General features: G+C 47.7%; 2 protein-coding genes across 3 annotated transcripts; one reads left to right on the forward strand and one right to left on the reverse strand.

Annotated features, from left to right (window-relative positions):
• The first annotated feature begins 305 nt into the window (after window positions 1–305).
• GARIN5A (golgi associated RAB2 interactor 5A) lies at window positions 306–21276 on the forward strand. The gene is made up of 5 exons (XM_035136504.3): window positions 306–443; window positions 15181–15323; window positions 16388–16572; window positions 19837–20077; window positions 21038–21276. The coding sequence occupies exons 2-4, from the start codon at window positions 15240–15242 to the stop codon at window positions 20075–20077; spliced, it is 510 nt and encodes a 169-aa protein (XP_034992395.1). The 5' UTR covers window positions 306–443; window positions 15181–15239; the 3' UTR covers window positions 21038–21276.
• EMC10 (ER membrane protein complex subunit 10) lies at window positions 2840–11693 on the reverse strand. Of its 2 annotated transcripts, XM_035136503.3 has the most exons (8): window positions 11534–11693; window positions 9046–9112; window positions 7261–7373; window positions 6009–6113; window positions 4832–5013; window positions 4353–4446; window positions 4068–4157; window positions 2840–3005 (listed from the first exon to the last, which is right to left on the reverse strand). In XM_035136503.3, the coding sequence occupies exons 1-7, from the start codon at window positions 11672–11674 to the stop codon at window positions 4074–4076; spliced, it is 786 nt and encodes a 261-aa protein (XP_034992394.3). In that variant the 5' UTR covers window positions 11675–11693; the 3' UTR covers window positions 2840–3005; window positions 4068–4073. The 2 variants fall into 2 exon arrangements, with proteins under 2 accessions (XP_034992394.3, XP_034992393.3); XM_035136502.3 differs by lacking the exon at window positions 4068–4157.
• Window positions 21277–21318: the final 42 nt, after the last annotated feature.

Raw genomic sequence — 21318 nt, forward strand, 5'->3', positions numbered from 1 at the left:
TTGGGGTAAGATACTAGCTGTGTGGAGGCTCATAGCCTACTTGCCGTATTAAACAGACATGGGGCCTTGGCTTGGCTCCTAACTCTAGCCCTATCTGTTTCACGGACTCTCCTGCACACAGGTCCCCGCTCCAAGCTCTCATCCCCACCAGTTCCACATTCAATCACACGATCCTTCTGTTTGCAAGAGTTCTGGGTTCAAGCTCCACAATTAGGCCACCCTTCTGTGTTTGCCTTCCTGTGCATCACACATTCTAGAACTCCTCCCCACTCCTGAGTTCCGTTCCTTTGTTGTTGCTGCGGCAACACAGGGACAGGAAGCTACAGGAAGCCCAGCTGGGCCACAAGAGTGACCCACAATCGTGAGGGACGCAGCATGGAAGAACATCGGCCAGGACCACCACAACGGGGGATCCATGCGTTCTGGGTTCTGGGTCGTAACAGGTAGGCAGGACAGTCTCGGCCGACGCTCATATATGGTTCACGGTAGTTGCTAAGAACTGGGAGTGGCTCGTTTTGTCCAACAAGCAACAGGGACTTAACTGTGTGTCTCTCTCTTACCTGTCACAACCTCCCCCTCTTAACTACTACAAGGCAACTAACCCGGAATATTTGGAACTATCTGGCAATGGTGCAGAAAGCCCCTGCTCTTGGCCTTGCCTTAGTTGGTTGTAGCTTCAGGGAAGCTGCTACTGCTGTCTTGGCCCATAGCTCTTCACCTTTTTGTGGACGCACATTCCTCACATAAGGGACCGGGGCATTCAAAGTGTTCCAAGGAAGTAGCACTTCACATTCCACCCACAAAATCTAGCATGACTCAATGAAGGAGGAGACAAAGTTCCTGATTAAACAAGCACACCAGCTCCACTCAAAGCCAGACATCAAGTCTGCAAGTTTCTTCAAGAGGTTCCATCCATCTAGCTGAATGTTCTGCCTGCTAAGTGTTTGAAGCAGGATTGGGCAACAGCCCTAATAGGAATGGGTTATTGACCTTATAGGCCAGCCTGAGAAGTTAAAGGTCGAGGGCAACATCGCATAGCTGACTGGTTGTTCCCCTGCTCATAAAGAGACAGGCTGCCTTCTTACAGAGGCCGGTTTAACCAGGAAAGGTTGATGCTGCTGCCAAAGCGAACGAAGTGTTTCCCACCAGCCACTTGCCAAAGCCAGGCTCAGTGAAGCAGCAGCACAAACCCCATGGTAGAAATGAGCCCATTCACATGGATGGGAAGGTAAACTTTTTGAAAAGAAACTACTGACTCTTCTGCTGGACACGTCCTGCCCTTGCCTGCAACAAACAGCATCCAAGATTCATTTGGGATTTAAGTCCATCTCTGCCCCTAACCACCTCTAGGACAGTTTCCAACGGGGATACACCAGTGGGCCTCAGTGGCACAGCCGGCCCAGTACTCCTTCCTTGCCTGCCCTGCTCTAGCCCTGCCATAGCCTTTTGGTTGAACTAATGCCAGCAAATACTGGGCAAAGATAGCCAGAGAGAGGCTGGGAGGTTCCTCCCTTCTCAGGAGAAAGGGCCAGAAGTGTTAAAGGAAATTCAAAAGTGAGATAGAAAGGTATTATTGATAAAATAATCACCACCACCAAACCAGGAAGAGAAAGGGAAGAGGATTACAGGGCCTGCCATAGGAGGAAGTGAATGTAAAGGGACCAGAGAGGATGGATGAAAGAAACGGGCAAGGTTGTTGTTTTCTTAGGAAGCGAAAGCAGAAGCTACAGGTGACTAAAAATTACTTTGAAGCACATAGAAAGGGGGAAATAGCAAAGACTATACTTCTCTACTTAAAGCCCTTGGGTGAGCAAATTCTGCCTTGGCTTGAGAAAAGCTTAATTATAGAATCTCTTGCTACAAGGAAACCACTATGGCAAATAAGCTATAGCAAATTCAATGGACTAGATATCAGCAGAAAGTGATGCTGGTCATTATGCCCAACTCTGCCTCCACCTGCCTCCATTTTGTGACCGGCTGTGCCCTGCACCATCAGTTTGTGGCTGACAATCCCAGTAATCTTTAGCCACCTCAGGCAGGTCTGCTTGGAAAGTTTGAGAATCCTTGCTCTAGAACAGGCACGTCCAACAGACAGATTGTGACCTACCGGTAGATCACTAAACATCTGCGGTAGATCACTGGCTCCCCCACAAAAAAATCTCAACAACTTTGACCTGAACCCCCCAAAAGGGGGTAGATCACTGTCAGTTTTCAACTCTGTGAGTAGATCACAGTCTCTTGGGAGTTGGCCACCCCTGCTCTAGAAAATGCACAGAAGCGGGTGCCTTGAATTCATCTCTTTCCTTGTCAGGATGGAAATTGCCAAAAACGCACTTGGTTCCATAGATAGAGCTGTGGCACCTGGTAACTGGGTTATTTTGAGCATGCTGTCAGTTCCTTTTGTTTTCAGTATTATCAGGAGAGCCAGCTGTAACTTATCGATTCCACCTATACATCTCGTCCCTGTACTACTGTTTTCAGCCTCCTCTGCTAGTAACAAAAGCATCCTACAAAATAGCTTCTACAATCTTTTTTTTAACCCCAGCAAGCTCCTAGTCCTCATGTTTTTGGAGATGCAACAGTCTAGAATTGTGGAGAGTTTCAAATGCAGGGCTTGGTCAGATGACCATTTCCTGTTCTGAATCCTGAAGGCAAAATGTGAGTCACTCGGACATAAATATTAGGGTGCCCAGGGACAAAGTAGTGTGGTTACTTGGGAGCGAATCTACCTGGGTTGAGAGGAGGGCAAGTTGTCATTTCCTCTCAAACTCCAGCAGCACTTATTTCACGATCGATCCTGGCCCTGCTCCCCCACAAATCAAAACTAGGAGAGATGCCATTTTCCCCCAATAATATTTATTTACACGATCCCGCAACATAGGAAAGGCAGGTTCCCCTCACCGCCCCCCTCCCCCAGCACTGCCTCCATTGCCCCCTCCTTGTCCCCCTGCATCAGGTGCTCCAGACATCATGAGGAACAGGACAATGGGGATGATGTACATCCACTGTGGGAGAAAGAGAAAGAGGTTACAGCTGAAAAGAGGCTCTCCCTCCTGTGCGATGCACCTGCCCCCTCCCCCAAATTCTCCTTCTGGGCAATGGCAACAAGTGCCCCCACCACCCTCAAGATCTGACCCACCCCCATCAGCCACTTCACCTTCGGAAGAGAGTTAACATGAAAACCAGAACGCCATTCCATGTTATGTATTCCTTCCTCCCAGACGACACGCAGACGCTGTCCCTTTTTCCAAATCCCAATCACAAGATTCCCGCCACCAGGGATTAAAAATGGTTAAGTTTCCGTGACAGCCAGTGGAAAGGGGGTTGTGCCTATGAAGAAGGAAGGACCTTCCACCAGAAAAGGGAATTTTGATTCTGCCATGCTTTGGTGGGGTGCAGGGGAGCGAGAGCCTGGCAGGATGAAACAGAAAAGGACACAGAGGAAGGGCCAGACTCCCGTTTCCATAAAATGAGCCCTTGCTTTCTTTTCACAAAGCGTTAGCTATCCAACCAGGGGCAGAAGAGGCGAGTTTCTTGACTCAAGCAGGGCAAGTCGTAGGTACATGAAATCAAAACAAAACGTGGCAGCAAGCTTTTGAAGGCTTTGGCTGTTCTTGGAATGTACTGTATCAGGAACTAGAAAATGGAACACCAGCCCACTGAATCAATCGATCCACAGGTGATGACGGGGGGGAAGATGAATCTATCTACCTTAAGCACCCTCCACCTTGATAGACAGCAGTGGGCTGGGAAACCCAGGGCCCTCCAGATGTTACTCCTTTAACATCCTGTAACTCCCACCACCCCTGACCATGCTGCCTGGGGCCGACAGGGGTTGGAGTCCTTCATCTGGAGGGCCAAAGCTTTCTCATCTGTGATACAGAGGTTGCGAGACAGAAAGAGGCTTACAGGAAAGGACTTATTTTTGGGGTGGGGTGGGGGGGAGGGTGTCCTTTCAGGGAGCTATTGGTGGGGGCATGGGAGGGAGGGAGAAAGGGGAGCACCGAAAAGTATTAAAGGTGGTACAGGAGGAAGATGGAAGCAAGATGAGCTGAGTGTGGCTTTACTTTTGCTCAGGGCTGACGTCCTGGCTCCCGAGGGGCTGTTGCAGAGCTGGTTGCTAGTAGAAGCACTGCCCCGCCCAGAATTAAATGCCACTGCAGGGATTGGGGAGAACAGATATCAGAGTAGGGAGCAGGGATCGCCCTCCACCCTCACCCAAGAGCAGTGGTTTGACCAGATTCAGAGTCACGCCAGCAATCGGACTCCTTAACTTATCCTGTATGTTTGTATGGAGGGGAGAGGACGAGAAGGGAGGAGTTGGGCAGCTGCTCTTCCCCACCCCCACTTACATATTTGGCAAAGAAAGATTTCTGCTCCTGCGGATTCTTAGCTTTCTGAGCCTGCTCTTGTTCCATGCGTTCAATAAACGCTGCCGTCTCAGGGCTGGGGAGGAAAGCAAAAGGCTGTCAGTGGCAAAAAAGAAGAAGGCAAAGCCAGGAGAGAGAGTGAGAGAGAGAGAGACAGAGAGAGAGAGAGAGAGGAGGGAGGTGTAAATCCTCATGCTGCTGCTAAAAATAAATGGAATATTATTACAACATGTGATATGCCCAACACATTTCAATACAGTTTTCTCCATGGACCAAGTAGCAATATGAATAATATACTAAGCAATGTTCTCCAGTTCCTCCCCTCGTTGATACAAGATACCTAAGCAAGTGTCTATCACCCCATCTTGTGGCAGTGAGTTCCATGCATTCGTTACCTACTGCGCAGCCTACCAGAACCCCTGCTGCCAGCCAGCCCCACCTCACTGCACACAGAGACTCACACAGCTGCTGGTATGGGCTGCTGGAGGAGGACGGTGGTATTGAAGAGCTCCAGGTCCACATCTTCCACCTCAGCCCCATGGCAGGAACTGGGCAGGGTGACAATGGAGAGGCCTATGATATTGCCAGCGACATCCGTGTGAACAGTCAGCCTGTCTGACAGATGAGACTCCACCATGGAGCACTGCAAGGAAGGGGAAGACAGACAGAAGTTGCTGGCCACCTTACCCTTTTCTCAAATGCAAACAAGCAATGGGACGCAGGCTGGCCTTCCTCGGCTCAGCTAAAAAAACCACCGGTGGTGAATAAATGGAGCCCACAAGACGCAATGCTCTGTCCAGAGACAGACTCATTTTGAACTTGGCCACTCTCTTCCTATGTTCTGCCAGTTTCTTAAGATTGGAGGTTAATAATGATCAAACCCCAAGTGCATGTAGGAGTTGGGTTCTTGGTAGCTGTGCTAACAAGGAAGGAGTTCCTTTCTTCTGGAGCTGAACCAGCCCCCTAACGTCTTTCGGAAGCATCATAGACAAGTTTCTAACTTAGGAACCAAGCCAATATTTCCCCACATTAATGGCTCTCCCTCTTTCAAACCCCAAAATGAGATACATATACCCTCAAACACTTCCAAAACTGTCATGTGCCTAGGCTAGGTACTTATTTAGCAAGTTTTTAGACTGCTCTTCATCAAAACAATTCCAAGGCGGGATACAGTGTAAAATGTAAACACGTAATGCACAATGAAAACAAGCACAGAAAATCTGTAAAACAATAAACTCATCACCACATACAATAATTCAATGGGGCAAAGAACAGGCTATGCAACTCCACATCCAGTGTGGCCAAAGGCCTGAGCGAAAATGTTTTCTTGCCTGGCACTGAAAGCCCATCAGGGTTTGTGCCAGTGCAATCTGTGAAGGGAGGGGACTCCACAATTGAGTGTCAATATTGAGAATGCCCTCTCACATGTTACCTACAGTGCTGCTAAAAAGTCACCTCTACCTGACTGTAAAGTCCAGGCAGGTGTATGTGGGAGCAAGAAATCCACCCGTTTGTGGGTGTTCTCGCAAAGAGGTAATGTCAGTCCAAGATGCTGGGCAGAATTCAGCTTCTCCATCTGCACTCTCTACATGCAGAAAAGTAGGACCCCTGCCCAGGGTTCCTATGAACGGCACTCACCGCTCGGATGAAAGAGGTGACGTATTCAATTCCAGCCTCCTCCATGCTGACCAGGGGCCGTCGTGGGATCCGCACGCGGTACAACCCACCCTCTGTTGCCACTTCCTGGGGTTTGTGGAGAAGAGACACATAAGTAGAAAGGAGGCACAATGCGCCCAACTCCCCCAAACCCCACCCCAGCTAAAGGAACCATATCCAAGGCTGCACAATCAAAACTCAATGGTACTGGAATGCATTTGATTAGTTTTGCATGGCTCATTTTGTTTACACATAGTAATTTGGAGCCTTTAAAAACATATAGAAGGAAATAACGGAAAGGTGAAGTATTTACAAACTTATATCAGGAGAGGTAAGGGACGTGGGTGGCACTGTGGGTTAAACCACTGAGCCTAGGGCTTGCCGATCAGAAGGTTGGCGGTTCGAATCCCCACAACGTTGCTCGGTCCCTGCTCCTGCGAACCTGGCAGTTTGAAAGCACGTCAAAGTGCAAGTAGATAAATAGGTACCACTACAGCGGGAAGGTAAACGACGTTTCCGTATGCTGCTCTGGTTTGCCAGAAGCGGCTTTGTCATGCTGGCCACATGACCTGGAAGCTGTACCCCGGCTCCCTCGGCCAATCGGTCACGACTGGACCTAATGGTCAGGGGTCCCATTACCCTTTACCTACCAGGATAGGTAGAAATTTGCTCCTTTAAAAAAAGGGGGGTCCTTAGGATGCTACAATTCTGTTTCAGAGGCACAGTCACCATAAAAAATGTAGCACAAACACTAACAACTGGGAAACACTGGCCTGCGAGCGCTCCAATTGGAGAACAACCTTTACCAAAGGTGGCATGGGCTTTGAAGAGGCTCGAACTCAGGACAAAAGGGAGAAACATGCTAAGAGGAAGGCGCACTTGGCAAACCCTCTCTGTATTCAACTCCCACCCGGGAGTCCCCACTGTGGGGAATGTGTGGATCCAGAATTGGCCTCCACTGTCACTTACGGACTCACTGTTTAAAAAAACGTATTTATGGAAGACAATCTTACTTGGCCACGAGCAATCGTCAAAGAAGACACACTATCCTGCTGGTGGCTGGCAGGTGTATGGCACACAGCACATACTCCAAGTGCAGCATCACCAGAGTCCCCCTTCCATCCATGACTCACCCTCACTAGAAGAAAGTCGCCCTCTTTCAAAGTGCCTCTTAGCTAACTGAGACTGCCTCTCCTGGTGAAGGCAAGGCTTCTCCTCTTCCACTCACACTCACCCTGAGTTTGTTGCGCTCTTCCTCAGACAACTGCTTCTGGCTTAGTGAGAGGCTGGAGTCGGGGCCCCCACTCCACAAGAGGGTACCCCGCTTTTTGAACCGGATGCTGTCATCTGCAAGAGAAAGAAAATCCCATAGGGCCCTGGATTATGGTCAAACTCCAGTAGAATGAATCCCATGCCTCTTTCTATGTATACCTCCTGACCAGCAAGGCCCAAATCTGGAGATCCCAAGTCTTAGTTCCAACTACTGTAGACCTCCCATCAAAAATCCACTGGTGCGACACATCTCTGTCCCTTTTCTCACCAGCATGTTGGAGGTGGAATGCACACGGCAATCAAGCCACGCCCTACCAACACCATCTAGACCCCAGTGTAACACAAAAAGAGAACATGTGCACACAGAAGAGTTAAATAGGTAGGCACTGTTGAAGACTGAAACAAGAAATTGCTTGGTGGGTTTTAAAATACGTATTTTTAAGGAACTTCAATTTTTGGAAGACAAATGTAGTCAAAAAATCTTGGGCGAAAGTAGGCACATGAATGTGCCGGACAGCTGCAGAGGGACTCTTCTTTAATCCTTCCTCAACGCAGGAGTTGCCCCAATTGAGGGCAGGGGTGCGTCACTTTCCTAGGAACTGGGAACAGAATAGAGAGGACAGGGCTTCCCCTCCTCTCAGCTAGTCTGGGAAACTTACAGTGCTTTCCAGTGACAGTGCTGCTGGGGGAAATGGAATGGACAAGGGCCAGGGTTTTGCAAGAAGGCACAGAAGAGGAAAGTTATGATTTATGCTTTCATAGACTAGAGCCCACAATCTGAAGGAGAAGGCCTTCTCAGGCCTCACTCATCATACCCAGAGCAAAATCCATCGACAAAGTAATCTCTTCCCCTTCTGCTTCACATACAACATTAGGGGTGACTTACACCCCACATCGCCTCTGGCAGGAGATAAAAATCCAAGCTTGTATGTGGGAGGGGCACAACAGCAGCAGCAGCAGCAGCAGCAGCAGCAGCAACAACAACAACAACAACAACAACAACAACAACAACAGTGATGTGGGCTGCTTCATTTTTTCATGGATTCCCCCCCCCCCCCAGTTTCGTAAGTTCATTAGTAATAGCGAACTGGTGCCAACTGCAAATACATCAGGCAAGCCTGGCAGTTTCAAAACTTTAAGCTAGGTTTACAAGTAAAATAAGCTTACTAAATCAAATCACTTTCTGGGATATCAGATTCCCCCCCCCCCAAAGTAAACTGAAAATTCCCCGGTGCATATTACCTCATGCAAATTAGGGAAATTCTCCCGAAAACCCACATTAATGAACAAAATGCACCCTTCCTGAGCCCAGTAGGGCCATCAGACCAGGAATCTCACAATAATTCTGCAATGCCAGGCCCCCATTATCACAAAATATCCAAGGTGAGTCACATACATACAACTGCACACAAATGAAAAGATCCCTGCATGTATACATTTATGAACACATGGAACGGACTCCCTCAGGAAGTTGTAGACTCTCCTTCACCAGAGGTTTTAAAGCAGAGGTTGGATGGCCATCTGTCATGGATGCTTTAGTTGAGATTCCTGCATTGCAGGGGGTTGGGCTAGATGACCCTTGGGATCCCCTCCAACTCTACAATTCTATGATTGTACAATATAGACATGCAGCTGACTGTGTGTAGGTTGTGGATGACCCTGATGCCATGAACCTTCACTCACCCTGGGTATGTTGCCTAATCAGGCTTCACAAACCCTTGGGTCCATCCCTACCCCATCAACTCACCCAACTCAAATGAATGCTCCAACTGCAGGTTCAGTCCACAGGCCTCAGTGTCACGGGCCTCACCTGGCTGGAAGGAACAAAGGTAGATCAGAGACTGATTCCAACATTCTTTCGGCTTCTGTCCCCATCCTCTGCTGTGCCCCTGTTCTTTCCCATATCCCACATGTGCAACTATTTAACAGGCCTTGCACCTACTTTCTTAAAGAGCACACTGTTGATTGCCATGAAGCAAATACACCAGAGCTTCTCTCTGCCAGTATACACAGCATGTCTTGCTTGGGAACAGACTCTCATAGTTTTGGTGGCATACACTGATTACAAAATAGTGATACTTTCATTTTGGGTGAAAATAATAGGCAATGCCAGAAAAAGTAGATTTATGACTTGTAAATGCAACTAAATATTATAGTACCTTAAAGACTAACTGATTCATTGTGACATAAACTTTTTTAGACTAGAACTCACTACAGATGCATAAAATGCCACTTGAGATGTTATAGTGTGTATGCAGCTGGTTTTCCACCCCTGTTTTAAGTGACTTGCAGAAAGTATGACACAGGCTTTATTAGGTAACAGTTGTGCTTAGTGCAAAGAAAAACACCTTATTACTCTGTAGCTCCACAGCAGCCAGTTCAAGTCACTGGAAATTCACCTGTCCCAACTTGGTGATGCCAACCACACCCTGTGGAACTCATGCTGGAGCATTTGCCTCATTTCTAAGCAGGAGCTCATTACGTTTGAAGAGGAGAAAGTGGCCAAGAGAGGCTGTTTTCCCTCTCTTATAACACTCGAATCAGACACGCAAGCTTCTCAAGCCTTCCAACGAAGCCGAATGCTAGGACTTTCAGGACGGGCAAAACAATGTACTTCCTCAGAAAGAAGAAAGCTAAAACCTCTGGAACTCACTGCCACAAGACACTGCGAGTCACAACCTGGCACAGATCCAAACGTGGGGTGGGGCTTGACAAATTCATGGAAGATAAGGCTACTAGTCCCCCTTCATGGATCAATGTAAAAGCCTCTGACTGTGTCGACCACAGCAAACTATGGCAAGTTCTTAAAGAAATGGGAGTGCCTGATCACCTCATCTGTCTCCTGAGAAATCTCTATGTGGGACAAGAAGCTACAGTTAGAACTGGATATGGAACAACTGATTGGTTCAAAGTTGGGAAAGGAGTACGACAAGACTGTATATTGTCTCCCTGCTTATTTAACTTACATGCAGAATTCATCATGCGAAAGGCTAGATGAATCCCAAGCCGGAATTAAGATTGCTGGAAAAAATATCAACAACCTCAGATATGCAGATGACACAACCTTGATGGCAGAAAGTGAGGAGGAATTAAAGAACCTTTTAATGAGGGTGAAAGAGGAGGGCATGAAATATGGTCTGAAGCTCAACATCAAAAAAACCAAGATCATGGCCACTGGTCCCATCACCTCCTGGCAAATAGAAGGGGAAGAAATGGAGGCAGTGGGAGATTTTACTTTATTGGGCTCCTTGATCACTGCAGATGGTGACAGCAGTCATGAAATTAAAAGACGCCTGCTTCTTGGGAGAAAAACAATGACAAACCTAGACAGCATCTTAAAAAGCAAATACATCACTTTGCCGACAAAGGTCTGTATAGTTAAAGCTATGGTTTTCCCAGTAGTGATGTATGGAAGTGAGAGCTGGACCATAAAGAAGGCTGATCGCCGAAGAATTGATGCTTTTGAATTCTGGTGCTGGAGGAGAATCTTGAGAGTCCCATGGACTGCAAGAAGATCAAACCTATCCGTTCTGAAGGAAATCAACTCTGAGTGCTCACTGGAAGGACAGATCCTGAAGCTGAGGCCCCAATACCGTACTTTGGCCACCTCATGAGAACAGAAGACTCCCTGGAAAAGACCTTGATGTTGGGAAAGATTGAGGGCACTAGGAGAAGGGGACGACAGAGGATGAGATGGTTGGACAGTGTTCTCGAAGCTACGAACATGAGTTTAACCAAACTGCGGGAGGCAGTGGAAGACAGGAGTGCCTGGCATGCTCTGGTCCATGGGGTCACGAAGAGTCAGACACGACTAAACAACAACAACAAAGGCTACTAGTCATTATGGTTCTATGCTACCTCCAGGAGCAGTCTGTATATATGCTATACATGTAAAGCATCCCATGCTTTACAATAGGGACTGTAGTTTAAGGGCGCTGTAAGTTAAGAAAATTTCAGTTCCCAGGATTCTTTGGGGTGCGTGGAGGGAAAACATGATTAAATGTACGTGGTGCGTACGCAGCTCTGAGAGGGCCGCTGCCTCCGTGTCCTGCCCATGGGGCTTCTCAGGGGCCCCTGGCCGGCCACCGTACGAAGCCAAACGCAGGACTAAGCAGGCTTCTCCTCTGACCCGGCTGACGCTCTTGAATACTAATCAGCCGGTCTCCCGGCAGCCAATCCGCGCCCGGCCCTCATTGCATATTAATTACCCACCCCTCACCCCTCAGGCGACTCACTCTGAGGCCCGACTCCCCTCGGCAGCTCCCGGCTCCGGCGGCCCGGGCGAGGAACGGCGACGACAGCAGGAGGAGGTGGAGGACGAGGAAAACCGGGAGGGAGCGGCGGGAGGGCCTTCCAGCGGCCCCCACGGCGGCCATTGCTCCCTTTTTTCCTGTCACGTGACAGAGCGGGCCGCAAGGCACTATGGGCGGAGGAGCAGGCGTGGGTTAACCGAGACGTCTCGGCGAGGCGAAACGAGCCAATCGGAGGCCGCCGAAGGTTTGGGTCTCGCGCGCATGCGCAGGGGCTGGACCTCCTCCCCTGATTGCTACCCGGTTCAAAAAAAACGCGGGAAGCTTGCTGGGTGGACGCAGAGCAGGTGGCGGCGGAGGGGAACCAATCGCCCTCCTATTAAATGTGCACTAGTTAGGCTGCGATCCTATTGACTTGAAGCCAGTGTCGGATTTACGTATAAGCTAAACAAGCTATAGCTTAGGGCCCCACTCTCTTGGGGGCCCCAAAAAAAATTAAAGGGAGAAAAAACTGGGTGTACATTTCCAAAATATAAGATTAAAAAACAAATAAAATAAAACCTACATACAGCAACAGTGTTTTGTGTTGTGTAAGCTCCTCTGGTGTAAGTCATGGGACCCACCTGCTCCCTAAAATATCACTGGTTTGCTCATTTCTCTATATATGGTGCCTACATTCTGCATGTGCAAATGGCTTTAGATACCTATTAGGTCCATAAATTACCATACAGCATATATTCAACACAGAAAACAGTGATAATTTGTTGTTGACAAAGGACAGCTGGACATTATAAAGGGCCCCATTACCTTCAGTGGCTTAGGGCCTCATCAAACCTAAATCGGGCCCTGCTTGAAGCAATTCTTTTTGGTGGGGAGAAGAAAGAACAAATGGGGGTCTTGTGCATCAACACACTGCCTCCTTCTCTACTGCCTTGCAGAACTACCGTATGAGCCCTTTATTACCCTCTTCTGATTTTTATTTTTTTTGCCCAACATTAGCCACTAACGATTGGGGAGCAGTCTGCGGTTTCCCCAATGGCTGGTCAAGCAGATGAAAATCGAGACAGAGGGGGCTCCTGTCTGTATTTCTGTTACTTCTGTCCTCGCTTCCTACGAATTCGGGCACCAGCTGCATTTTTAGGAGTTTCAGAATCAGCTTTTCCACAATTCCCTCCTTCATTGACGTATTTAAAGCAGAGGTTGGATGGCTGTCAAATACTCTCCAATATTTGTCCAATGAATATAGGGATATTCTATTCTATAATAACAATAATTTTATTATTTATACCCCACCCATCTGACTGGGTTGCCCTAGCTATTAAATAGTGGGTTGACAATGCAGCAATTCTTCAAGAAGCTCTTTATTCAGAAGCCAGAACAGAACAGAACTGCATTGCTGAGCCGGCCTGCTTTTATAGAGGCTGGCTCAAACAATGTATCAAACATAATTCAAAGTTCCCTCCTAAAGTTCCCTCCTAAAACAACTGTCAAGGACCTGAGGACCTGAGGGAAAACTATACAGTCATACCTCGGGTTGCAAACACCTCGGGTTACAAACTTCGCAAACCCGGAAGTATTTTCGCGACGTGCGCAGAAGCGCCGCGCGCCTTTGCGCATGCGCAAAACGGCGGTTCGGGCCCTTTTCTGGTTACGAACTTTTCGGGTTACGAACTACGACCCGGAACGGATCGCGTTCGTAACCCGAGGTACCACTGTATACACTAATACATAACACTAGCCACTCTGGGCAGCTTCCAATATATATATGAACATTATATATTCCAACATATATAAAAACATTAAGAAAATCAAGAAACTTCCTTATACAGGGAATGTCTTCCAAAGGTTGTATAGTTGTATACCATAGCTGCCAAGTTATCCCTTTTTTTAAGGGATTTTCCCTTATGCTGAATAGGCTTCCTCGTGAGAAAAGGGAAAACTTGGCAGCTATGTTGTATACTTATCTCCTTGCCTCAGAGATCACATAACGCCATACCCTCCTACATTTCTCAGATGAAAATAGGGTCGTCCTAAGGAAAAGTGGGAGATTCCAGGATCAAATCAGAATCTAGGGTGGCTTCTGTAAATCCAGGACTGTCCCTGGAAAATAGGGACGGGACACTTGTATATGTTTTAAAGGGATGCCAAATCACAGAAAAAGTGTCTGGATCTTCTAGTCCTTGTCTAAATCTTATTTTTTTTCCATTATAGCTATATTCCATAGAAAATGGTACCAAACATCCAGTGTAAGATTGGGGCTGTTTTCCATTGACTTGCAATTACTATATGTGCTGCCAAGATAATATATAATACCATTTTTTAAAATAAAAATAAATAATGTTTTTAGTTATTTTTCATGTTGCAGAAGATACATTTTCAGAAGACAGTTGTTAACAACAGTAAGCAACATATAACTTGCCCCGGTAAAGTTAAGACTTTTGCCATGTTATGTCATAAAGTTTCATTTGATTGGTCTAAAAGATCACACTACATTTTCCCATGAGTGTCGGGTGGATTATATTGCCGCAGTCTGAACAATGTATGTATTCAGTAAACATTTGCCATATGTTATAAAAGGAAGAGGGATTGTGTTTGCCCTTTGCCGCTCTCACCTGACATGTTTAATTTCTCTGCCATTGCTATTGACCATTAGGCCTGGGCAATGTATTCATGCATCACCCAGGACCAGTTTGAGGGCCAGAGTGGAATGGGGCAGTATATCACAGGTGGGGCTTGCTTGCACCTGACGTCCTCCATTGCCAGCACCCAGCTCGCGGAGAGAGGAACAAGCTGCATCAGCCCTGGCCCCACAAGTCCCCAGGGTGAAACTACCACTGCGCCTTCCAAGGGAGCTGAGGCGGTTTCACCCTGGCGCCTCACAGGGCTGGGGCCGATGCAGCTTTTTCCTCCCTCAGTGTTTCAACATCATGATGTATATTGTGATGTTTGGCTGGCGATACAGTGTAATGTTGAAAAGCTGACATTGTTGTTTCCCAATTGTCTTTTGTGGCCAGAATAGGATTCCCACCCCCACCCCTATGATTTTTATTAAATTTTCTGTTTCACATTTTATGATATTCATTGAAACAAACTTAAGATATCAGTGACGTCCCTTCTTCTCTTTCCAGGGTTCGTTTTGCATAACATAAATCCCTGCATATTTTACATAAACTAAACCATTCAGTAGGTATTACATTACAGTATTGCATCCATCAAAACACATTTACACTGTTGAATTTATCTTAATGCTGCTAACGTTTTCAAGTATACACCATTTCCCCCCATATATTCAATAAACATTTTCCAATCTTCTTTAAGCGTATATTCTTCTTGTTCTCTTATTCTATATGTTAGGTCCACAAGCTGCGCATATTTCGTCAGTTTCAGTTGCTATTCTTCTTTAGTTGGGACCTCGTTCGTTTTCCATATTTGGGCTAACAAAACATGGGCCACAGTAGTGGCATACATAAATAACCTTTTTTGACACCTGGGAATTTCCCGTCTGAATCATCCCCAACAAAAAGGAATCTGGGTTGTTGTTGTTTTTGAAAAGTACTTTTAAACATTTCTTAAAATAAAAACAGAATAGGATTTCTTGGCACTTTCAGACTTCCTCCTCCTTCTCCAAACAGGTTCTAGGCTGCAGTAGCCCGGACCGCTTTTGTGCCCACTGGATGTCCCAAGTTTAGGAATGGGAGACCTGCAGAGGTGCCTAGCTACCGGGGAATATGGCTTGCTCAAGGATTGTCCCCTGTTTGAAAGCAATTTCATGCAGGTGAGTTCAGTACATGACTCGCAGTGGAGGCTGCCCCATTAGAGCAAACTGCCCCAAGCAATCCAGGTCTGTCATCAGTCAACTTCCACCTGCCTGCCTTCATACTTAACAGCCAATGCAGTGGGTGGCCCAGGCTGGCAGCTCTCAGGGCTGCCCTTGAAGAATTCAGCAGGGGCGGGGCGGGGGGGGGGTCAGGGACAAAGCAAATTACTTGGTTCCGCTTACTGTTGGCTTCCCTATTTTCCAACCACTGATACGTATAACCTGACTAAAACAAGCTTAGTCAGATGTGTTGCATTTGGTTCATCAACTGATTCAATCTACATAAATATGTGTAGGATTGCAATACAGGCTGGGTGACGCCACTTTTCCTCTCCGCAACATATTTTATGATATTCCGGGTTATAATGGTGGATTCTAAATACATAAAATTCATAAATACATCATGTGGTTTTTTAAAAAGTTATTCTGATAATATGATGGAGAAAAGAAGGTATGTAATAATTATAATATGTAGCAGTAATAGATAATTTGAGGAAACCACAGAAAGGTGGAAGGGAAGTCGATTGCCATGGGAAAGTATATTTGAAAATGTTTGACTAATTGTCTTCTATTTTTGGAGCTCATCCCGTCGCACACCCCATAGTCTCCTTTGACTGGACTTAACCGTCCAGGAGTCATTTACCTTTACCTTATTTTTGGAAAAATTAGATTATTATTTTTTTAAGCGTCTGCACCATCCAGGAGATTACAGCCGCAGAGATAAGAAAAGAAGAGGTCACTTCCTGGTTCACATAGAGAAATGTTGCACACACACCCCTAACAACTTTGCGCTCAGGACAACCGTCCCTATGCTCCCCCCCCTCCCCATACACATTATACCACTGGGTTTCCTCGCCCCTGTTTTAGCTGGTACTAAGTGCTTGGGAAATTCCCTGAAGTTTGGGAGGACCAGGTGTCCCTTTTCCTTGCTTTTTAATAGTCCTGATGTGAATGCCGCCCCAAGATGTCCTTTAGTGACAGTTGCTATGAAGGCACGAGAAAGGGAGTCTCTCTCTTCCCAGGTAACCAAGACAGGAGACATAGCCAACAGGGTTACTGTGGGCATTGCTGCCACCAGCCCAAGCCTGGAGCTTCCAGATCTCATGCTCCTGGCCCGACCCGGCTCATGCATAACAGGGCAGTACCCGTGTGAGTGTCCCAATCCTGAGGCATCGCCAGGCCCCGACGATGAGCTGCAGCTCTTTGGGTAAGTCACTTTATCAACATCCACACCACTTACCGCCCAGTCCTGCAGCGTCCCTACAACTTGGAGGTAAGTCCCAGTAGGTCTTGCTTTTAAGGCAGTGTGTTCTGTTTTCAAGCCTGTGTTCCTAGCAGGGCCGGTGCATCCATTTAGGCGAACTAGGCAGTTGCCTAGGGCGCGTAAATGGAGGGGGCGCTGGCCAGCCTGCCCCGCAAAAGCCCCGTGCCACCGCCGCCCTCCCATAGCGTGCGCTCGCGCTCTTCCCGCCTATGGAGGGGACGCTGTGAGCTCCTCAGCGGTTGCAACGAGCGAGCGGTGGCGGTGGCAGCGCCCATAGCTGAAGCCTTCAGCTGCGGGTGCTGCTGCTGCCTCCGCCACCGCTCGCTTGTTGCAACCACTGAGGAGCTCACAGCGTCCCCTCCATAGGCGGGAGGAGTGCGAGCCAAAAGGAGAGCTCAGCGCCCTCCCGCCTATGGAGGGGACGCTGTGCGCTCCTCCCGCCTATGGAGGGAGCGTCAGCGGCGTTGTGCGTGGGGCATGACGCATGCGTCATGGTGCATGTGCCGGGGGCGCCAGAAGGTGATTTTGCCTAGGACGCAAAAAGCCCTAGCACCGGCCCTGGTTCCTAGGGTTGCCACCTTAAGTCATGGGGTAGGAGGTTTGGAGTCTCGAGGCTGCCCGGAAGTTTTGCTTCCAGGTTATGTAATCCTACCCACTTACCACAGACCAGGAATGGGGAAGCTGTGGTCTGCCAGATGACTCCCAGCATAACTTAGTCGCAGCACAAGACTTCAATACTTATGTATGCCTCTCTCCAGACCCTGTCATCCGAGGCCCTTCTCTGGGTTCCCCCCTCTCTCTGAGAGGCTCAGAGGGTGGCCTTTTCTGTGGTGGCTCCCTGTCTGTGGAATGCTTTCCTCAGAGGGCTCACCTGGTGACATCATTACATGTCTTTAGGAGCCAGGCAAAAACAATCCTCTTTACCCAGGCCTTTGACCATTAAATAATCTATGGCCTATTAAATGTGGGGCAGGGGTCTGTTATTATAATGATAGTAAAAAGGTAAAGGGACCCTTGACCATTAGGTCCAGTCGTGACCAACTCTGGGGTTGCGGCGCTCATCTTGTGTTATTGACCAAGGGAGCCAGCGTACAGCTCTGGCGAACCAGAGCAGCACACAGAAAAGCCGTTTACCTTCCCGCTGTAGCGGTTCCTATTTATCTACTTGCACTTTGACATGCTTTCAAACTGCTAGATTGGCAGGAGCAGGGACCGAGCAACGGGAGCTCACCCCGTCACAGGGATTCGAACTGCCAACCTTCTGATCGACAAGCCCTAGGCTCTGTGGTTTAACCCACAGCGCCAACCATGTCCCATCTATAGTAATAGTAGTAATGGTAATAGTAATAGTATCAGTAGCAGTAATAATAATAATAATAATAATAATAATAATAATAAATTTATTCTTTATATGCCACCCATCATATTGGGTTGGCCCAGCCACTCTAGGCACTTCCCAACTAAAAAGAGTAAAAATAATAGTAATAGCAAAAAAGAAGGAATATTAAAAATAAATAATAGTTTTTAAAAGTAAAAAAATTAAAATCTTATTTTATTAGTACAGTCGTACCTCGGGTTACGACCATCTCGGTTTGCGAACAGTTCGGGTTACGAACTGCGCAAACCCGGAAGTGTTTTCGCCGCGCGCGCGTGCGCAGAAGCGGCGCGCGCGCGATCTGCGCAAGCGCAAAGCGCAAAAATCGTGAAAATCGCGCTTTGCGCATGCGCAAAATGGCGGCGCCCATCGCGTTCGGTTTACGAACTATTCGGGTTACGAACTGCGATCCGGAACGGATCGCTTTCGTAACCCGAGGTATTACTGCATGCTGTCTATTATTAAGGTTTATTATAATGCTTCATAAATTATGTTATTGATGTGGTACACTGCCCTGGGATCTTTTAATAAAGGGCGGTATATAAATTGAATATATGCCAACCTAGCAGTTCGAAAGCATCTCAAAGTGCAAGTAGATAAATAGGTACCGCTCCAAACGGGAAGGTAAACGGCGTTTCCGTGTGCTGCTCTGGTTCGCCAGAAGCGGCTTTGTCATGCTGGCCACATGACCTGGAAGCTGTATGCCGGCTCCCTCGGCCAATAATGCGAGATGTGCGCGCAACCCCAGAGTTGGTCACGATTGGACCTACTGGTCAGGGGTCCCTTTACCTTTACCTTATAAATCGAATAAATAAAGAACTAAAATAAATAGTCGTTGGCTGTACTGCCTGGGGCTAATGGGAGTTTTAGTACAACCACATTTGGAAGACCACAAGTTCCCTATCACTGCTTTAGATGGACAGAGCCTGATTTCAATGATGCGTCAGGACCCCCTGCACATGCTCAAAGTAATTCTCCAATCTTTTCTCTGAGTGTATTCAGGAAAACAACCCCAGGCAGATGCTTTAGAAACAGATTCTGGAGACAACCAACATATTCAAGTTAACCTGTTTCAGTAAAAAGAACTGTGGCGCTTTAAAGACTGAACAGTTCCTGTGGAAAAACTTTCAAACAACTTACCTCAGTAACCAAAATTATATACCAGCAGAAAAGTTGTTTTCCTTCATTTGCAGGGAAGTGTACAAAACAAAGTGGCAATAATAAAGAAAAGTCCCAGGGTGGCAACAAAAAGCAAACTAAAAATGCCTTTTGCAGTTCATCAAAACTATCCAGCAATATCAAGTTATAGGAAAACTGGTGCTATTAACAGTAACCCTTCTAGTTGGTTAATTGGTTCGGCAACTTCCATGCACATGAGGTGTGATGCTAATTATCTCCCCCAAGAGTTAAATGATAACTAATAAAAGGCTGCTAGGGGAGAGCTATGAGATTCAGGTGAGGGTCAAATGCCTTGTCAATCCCAGCAGGTATATAAGATTCAGGTGAGGGTCAAATGCCTTGTCAATCCCAGCAGGTATATAAGAGGACGACCCGGCCTGCCCAGTGTTGTCACTGTTGTGAGTGGGACCCTTTTGTGCCATAGGAGGGTCTTGGGGAGCAGGTGTCTCACCCTACCTTCTCCTGTAGGGACACGGGTGGCGCTGTGGTCTAAAGCTGTGGTCCAGAAAGCTGTCTGTGGACAAATGGCCTGAAAGCGAGATGAGTGCCAGAACCCCATAGTCGCCTTTGACTGGACTTAACCGTCCAGGGTCCATTTACCTTTACGCTTTACTACCTTCTCCTGATGAGCACACTTCCATCTCCTCCACCAGGCTTCTGCCCTTGAAGTTTGTCCGGATCTACATCCACGACGAGGCGCGATACCAGCTCAAAATCCGCCTGGCCAACGGCCGCACCTTTTACCTGCAACTTCTGGCACACCCCCTCAAACAAGAGCATGTCTTTGGGCAGTGGGTACGGCTGCTCTACCGCTTGCGCTTCCACCAATCTGACGCTCCAGTTGGTTACGAGCAGGTGAACAACCCTCAGAACCGGAGGCCCAGCAGACAGTAGGTGAGTCCGGGCTCGCTTCCCAAAGAAGCCGACCGATCCCTGGCTCCTGATTCACCAGGTGCACCAAATAACAAGGATGCATCCAGATTCCTGGGGTTGATGGTACATCAGGGGAGAGAGCAGAGGGGGGCAGTGGCTGTTCCCTTGGGCAGAAGGTGGCATATGTGCAGAAAGTCCACCACCAGCAATAAGCCTGGAAGTGCATACCCTCCAACATTTCTCTGATGAAAATGGGGGCATCCTATTTAATCATCATCATCATCATCATCATCATACCCCGCCCATCTGACTGGGTTGTCCCAGCCACTCCGGGCAGCTTCCAACATATTTAAAACACAATAAAACACTAAACCTTTTTTAAAAAAACTTTCCCATACAGGACTGCCTTCAGATGTCTTCTAAAGGTTGGATAGCTACTTATCTCCTTGGCTTGGAGGGTCGTATAGCTCCATACCCTCCAACATTTCTCCAATGAAAATAGGGACGTCTGCGGAAAAGCAAGACATTCCAGGATCAAATCAGAAATTGGGACGGTTTCTGTAAATCCGGGATTGTCCCTGGAAAATGGGGGCACTTGGAGGGCCTGGGAGTAGCTATGTTCACATCCGCACCTGGCATTTAAACCACTCTTATGCCACTTCCCCCAAGGAATCCTGGGAACTGTAGTTTGTTAAGGATGCTGGGAGTAATTAGAAGACCCTTCACAGTTACAATTCCCAGCACCACTCTGGGAACCAGTTGTGACCATTCTGGAGAACCAGTTGATGAAGCTTCCAAGTTCTGAGGCACAGCAAACCATAGGCCTTGGCCAGGCAGTCAACAAAGGATTGCTAGGCCTAGGAGTATTATAGTTTATGGGGAATTTTGACTTCTCAAGTGCGCTTTAGGATGTTCTCTATTGTTCGTCTGCCTCCTACATCTCTGTCTCCCCCCTCCCCCCTCGTTTTCCTTTGTGCTCAGGAGGAAAAGAAAGCGTGTTCTCCAGGTGAGGAAGAAGACAATGACTCTTGGGGAAACCAAGGATTTCTTTGATCTGTCCCCCGAAACTAATACAGAGGAAAGTCCCCCTCCCTGGCAGGCTGTCTGGCCTCGGACACCGTTCCTCCTCACGTGAAGTCGTCGCAACGCGCCCAAGAAGGAGACTGCCCCCCGTTTCTTCCCCCCTCACACACACACACAATAAAACCAGTGCACACAAATGCTGTCCACTCGGCTGATCTTTGGCCATTCCATCCTCTCAG

This window comes from Zootoca vivipara, chromosome 12 (genome assembly GCF_965207765.1).
Source record: "Zootoca vivipara chromosome 12, rZooViv2.hap1.1, whole genome shotgun sequence".
NCBI lineage: Eukaryota > Metazoa > Chordata > Lepidosauria > Squamata > Lacertidae > Zootoca > Zootoca vivipara.

Excerpts from the sequence above, each read along its gene's own strand:
- EMC10 (XM_035136502.3), bottom strand. The coding sequence starts at position 11,674 with ATGGCCGCCGTGGGGGCCGCTGGAAGGCCCTCCCGCCGCTCCCTCCCG. Across the intron at positions 7,374-9,045 it reads GGAGCATTCATTTGAGTTGG|ATGACAGCATCCGGTTCAAA; the intron begins GTGAGTTGATGG and ends TTTCTCTTGCAG. Across the intron at positions 5,014-6,008 it reads TCACCTCTTTCATCCGAGCG|TGCTCCATGGTGGAGTCTCA; the intron begins GTGAGTGCCGTT and ends CCTTCCTTGCAG.
- GARIN5A (XM_035136504.3), top strand. The coding sequence starts at position 15,240 with ATGGGAGACCTGCAGAGGTGCCTAGCTACCGGGGAATATGGCTTGCTC. Across the intron at positions 15,324-16,387 it reads TTGAAAGCAATTTCATGCAG|GTAACCAAGACAGGAGACAT; the intron begins GTGAGTTCAGTA and ends CTCTCTTCCCAG. Across the intron at positions 16,573-19,836 it reads GATGAGCTGCAGCTCTTTGG|GCTTCTGCCCTTGAAGTTTG; the intron begins GTAAGTCACTTT and ends CTCCTCCACCAG.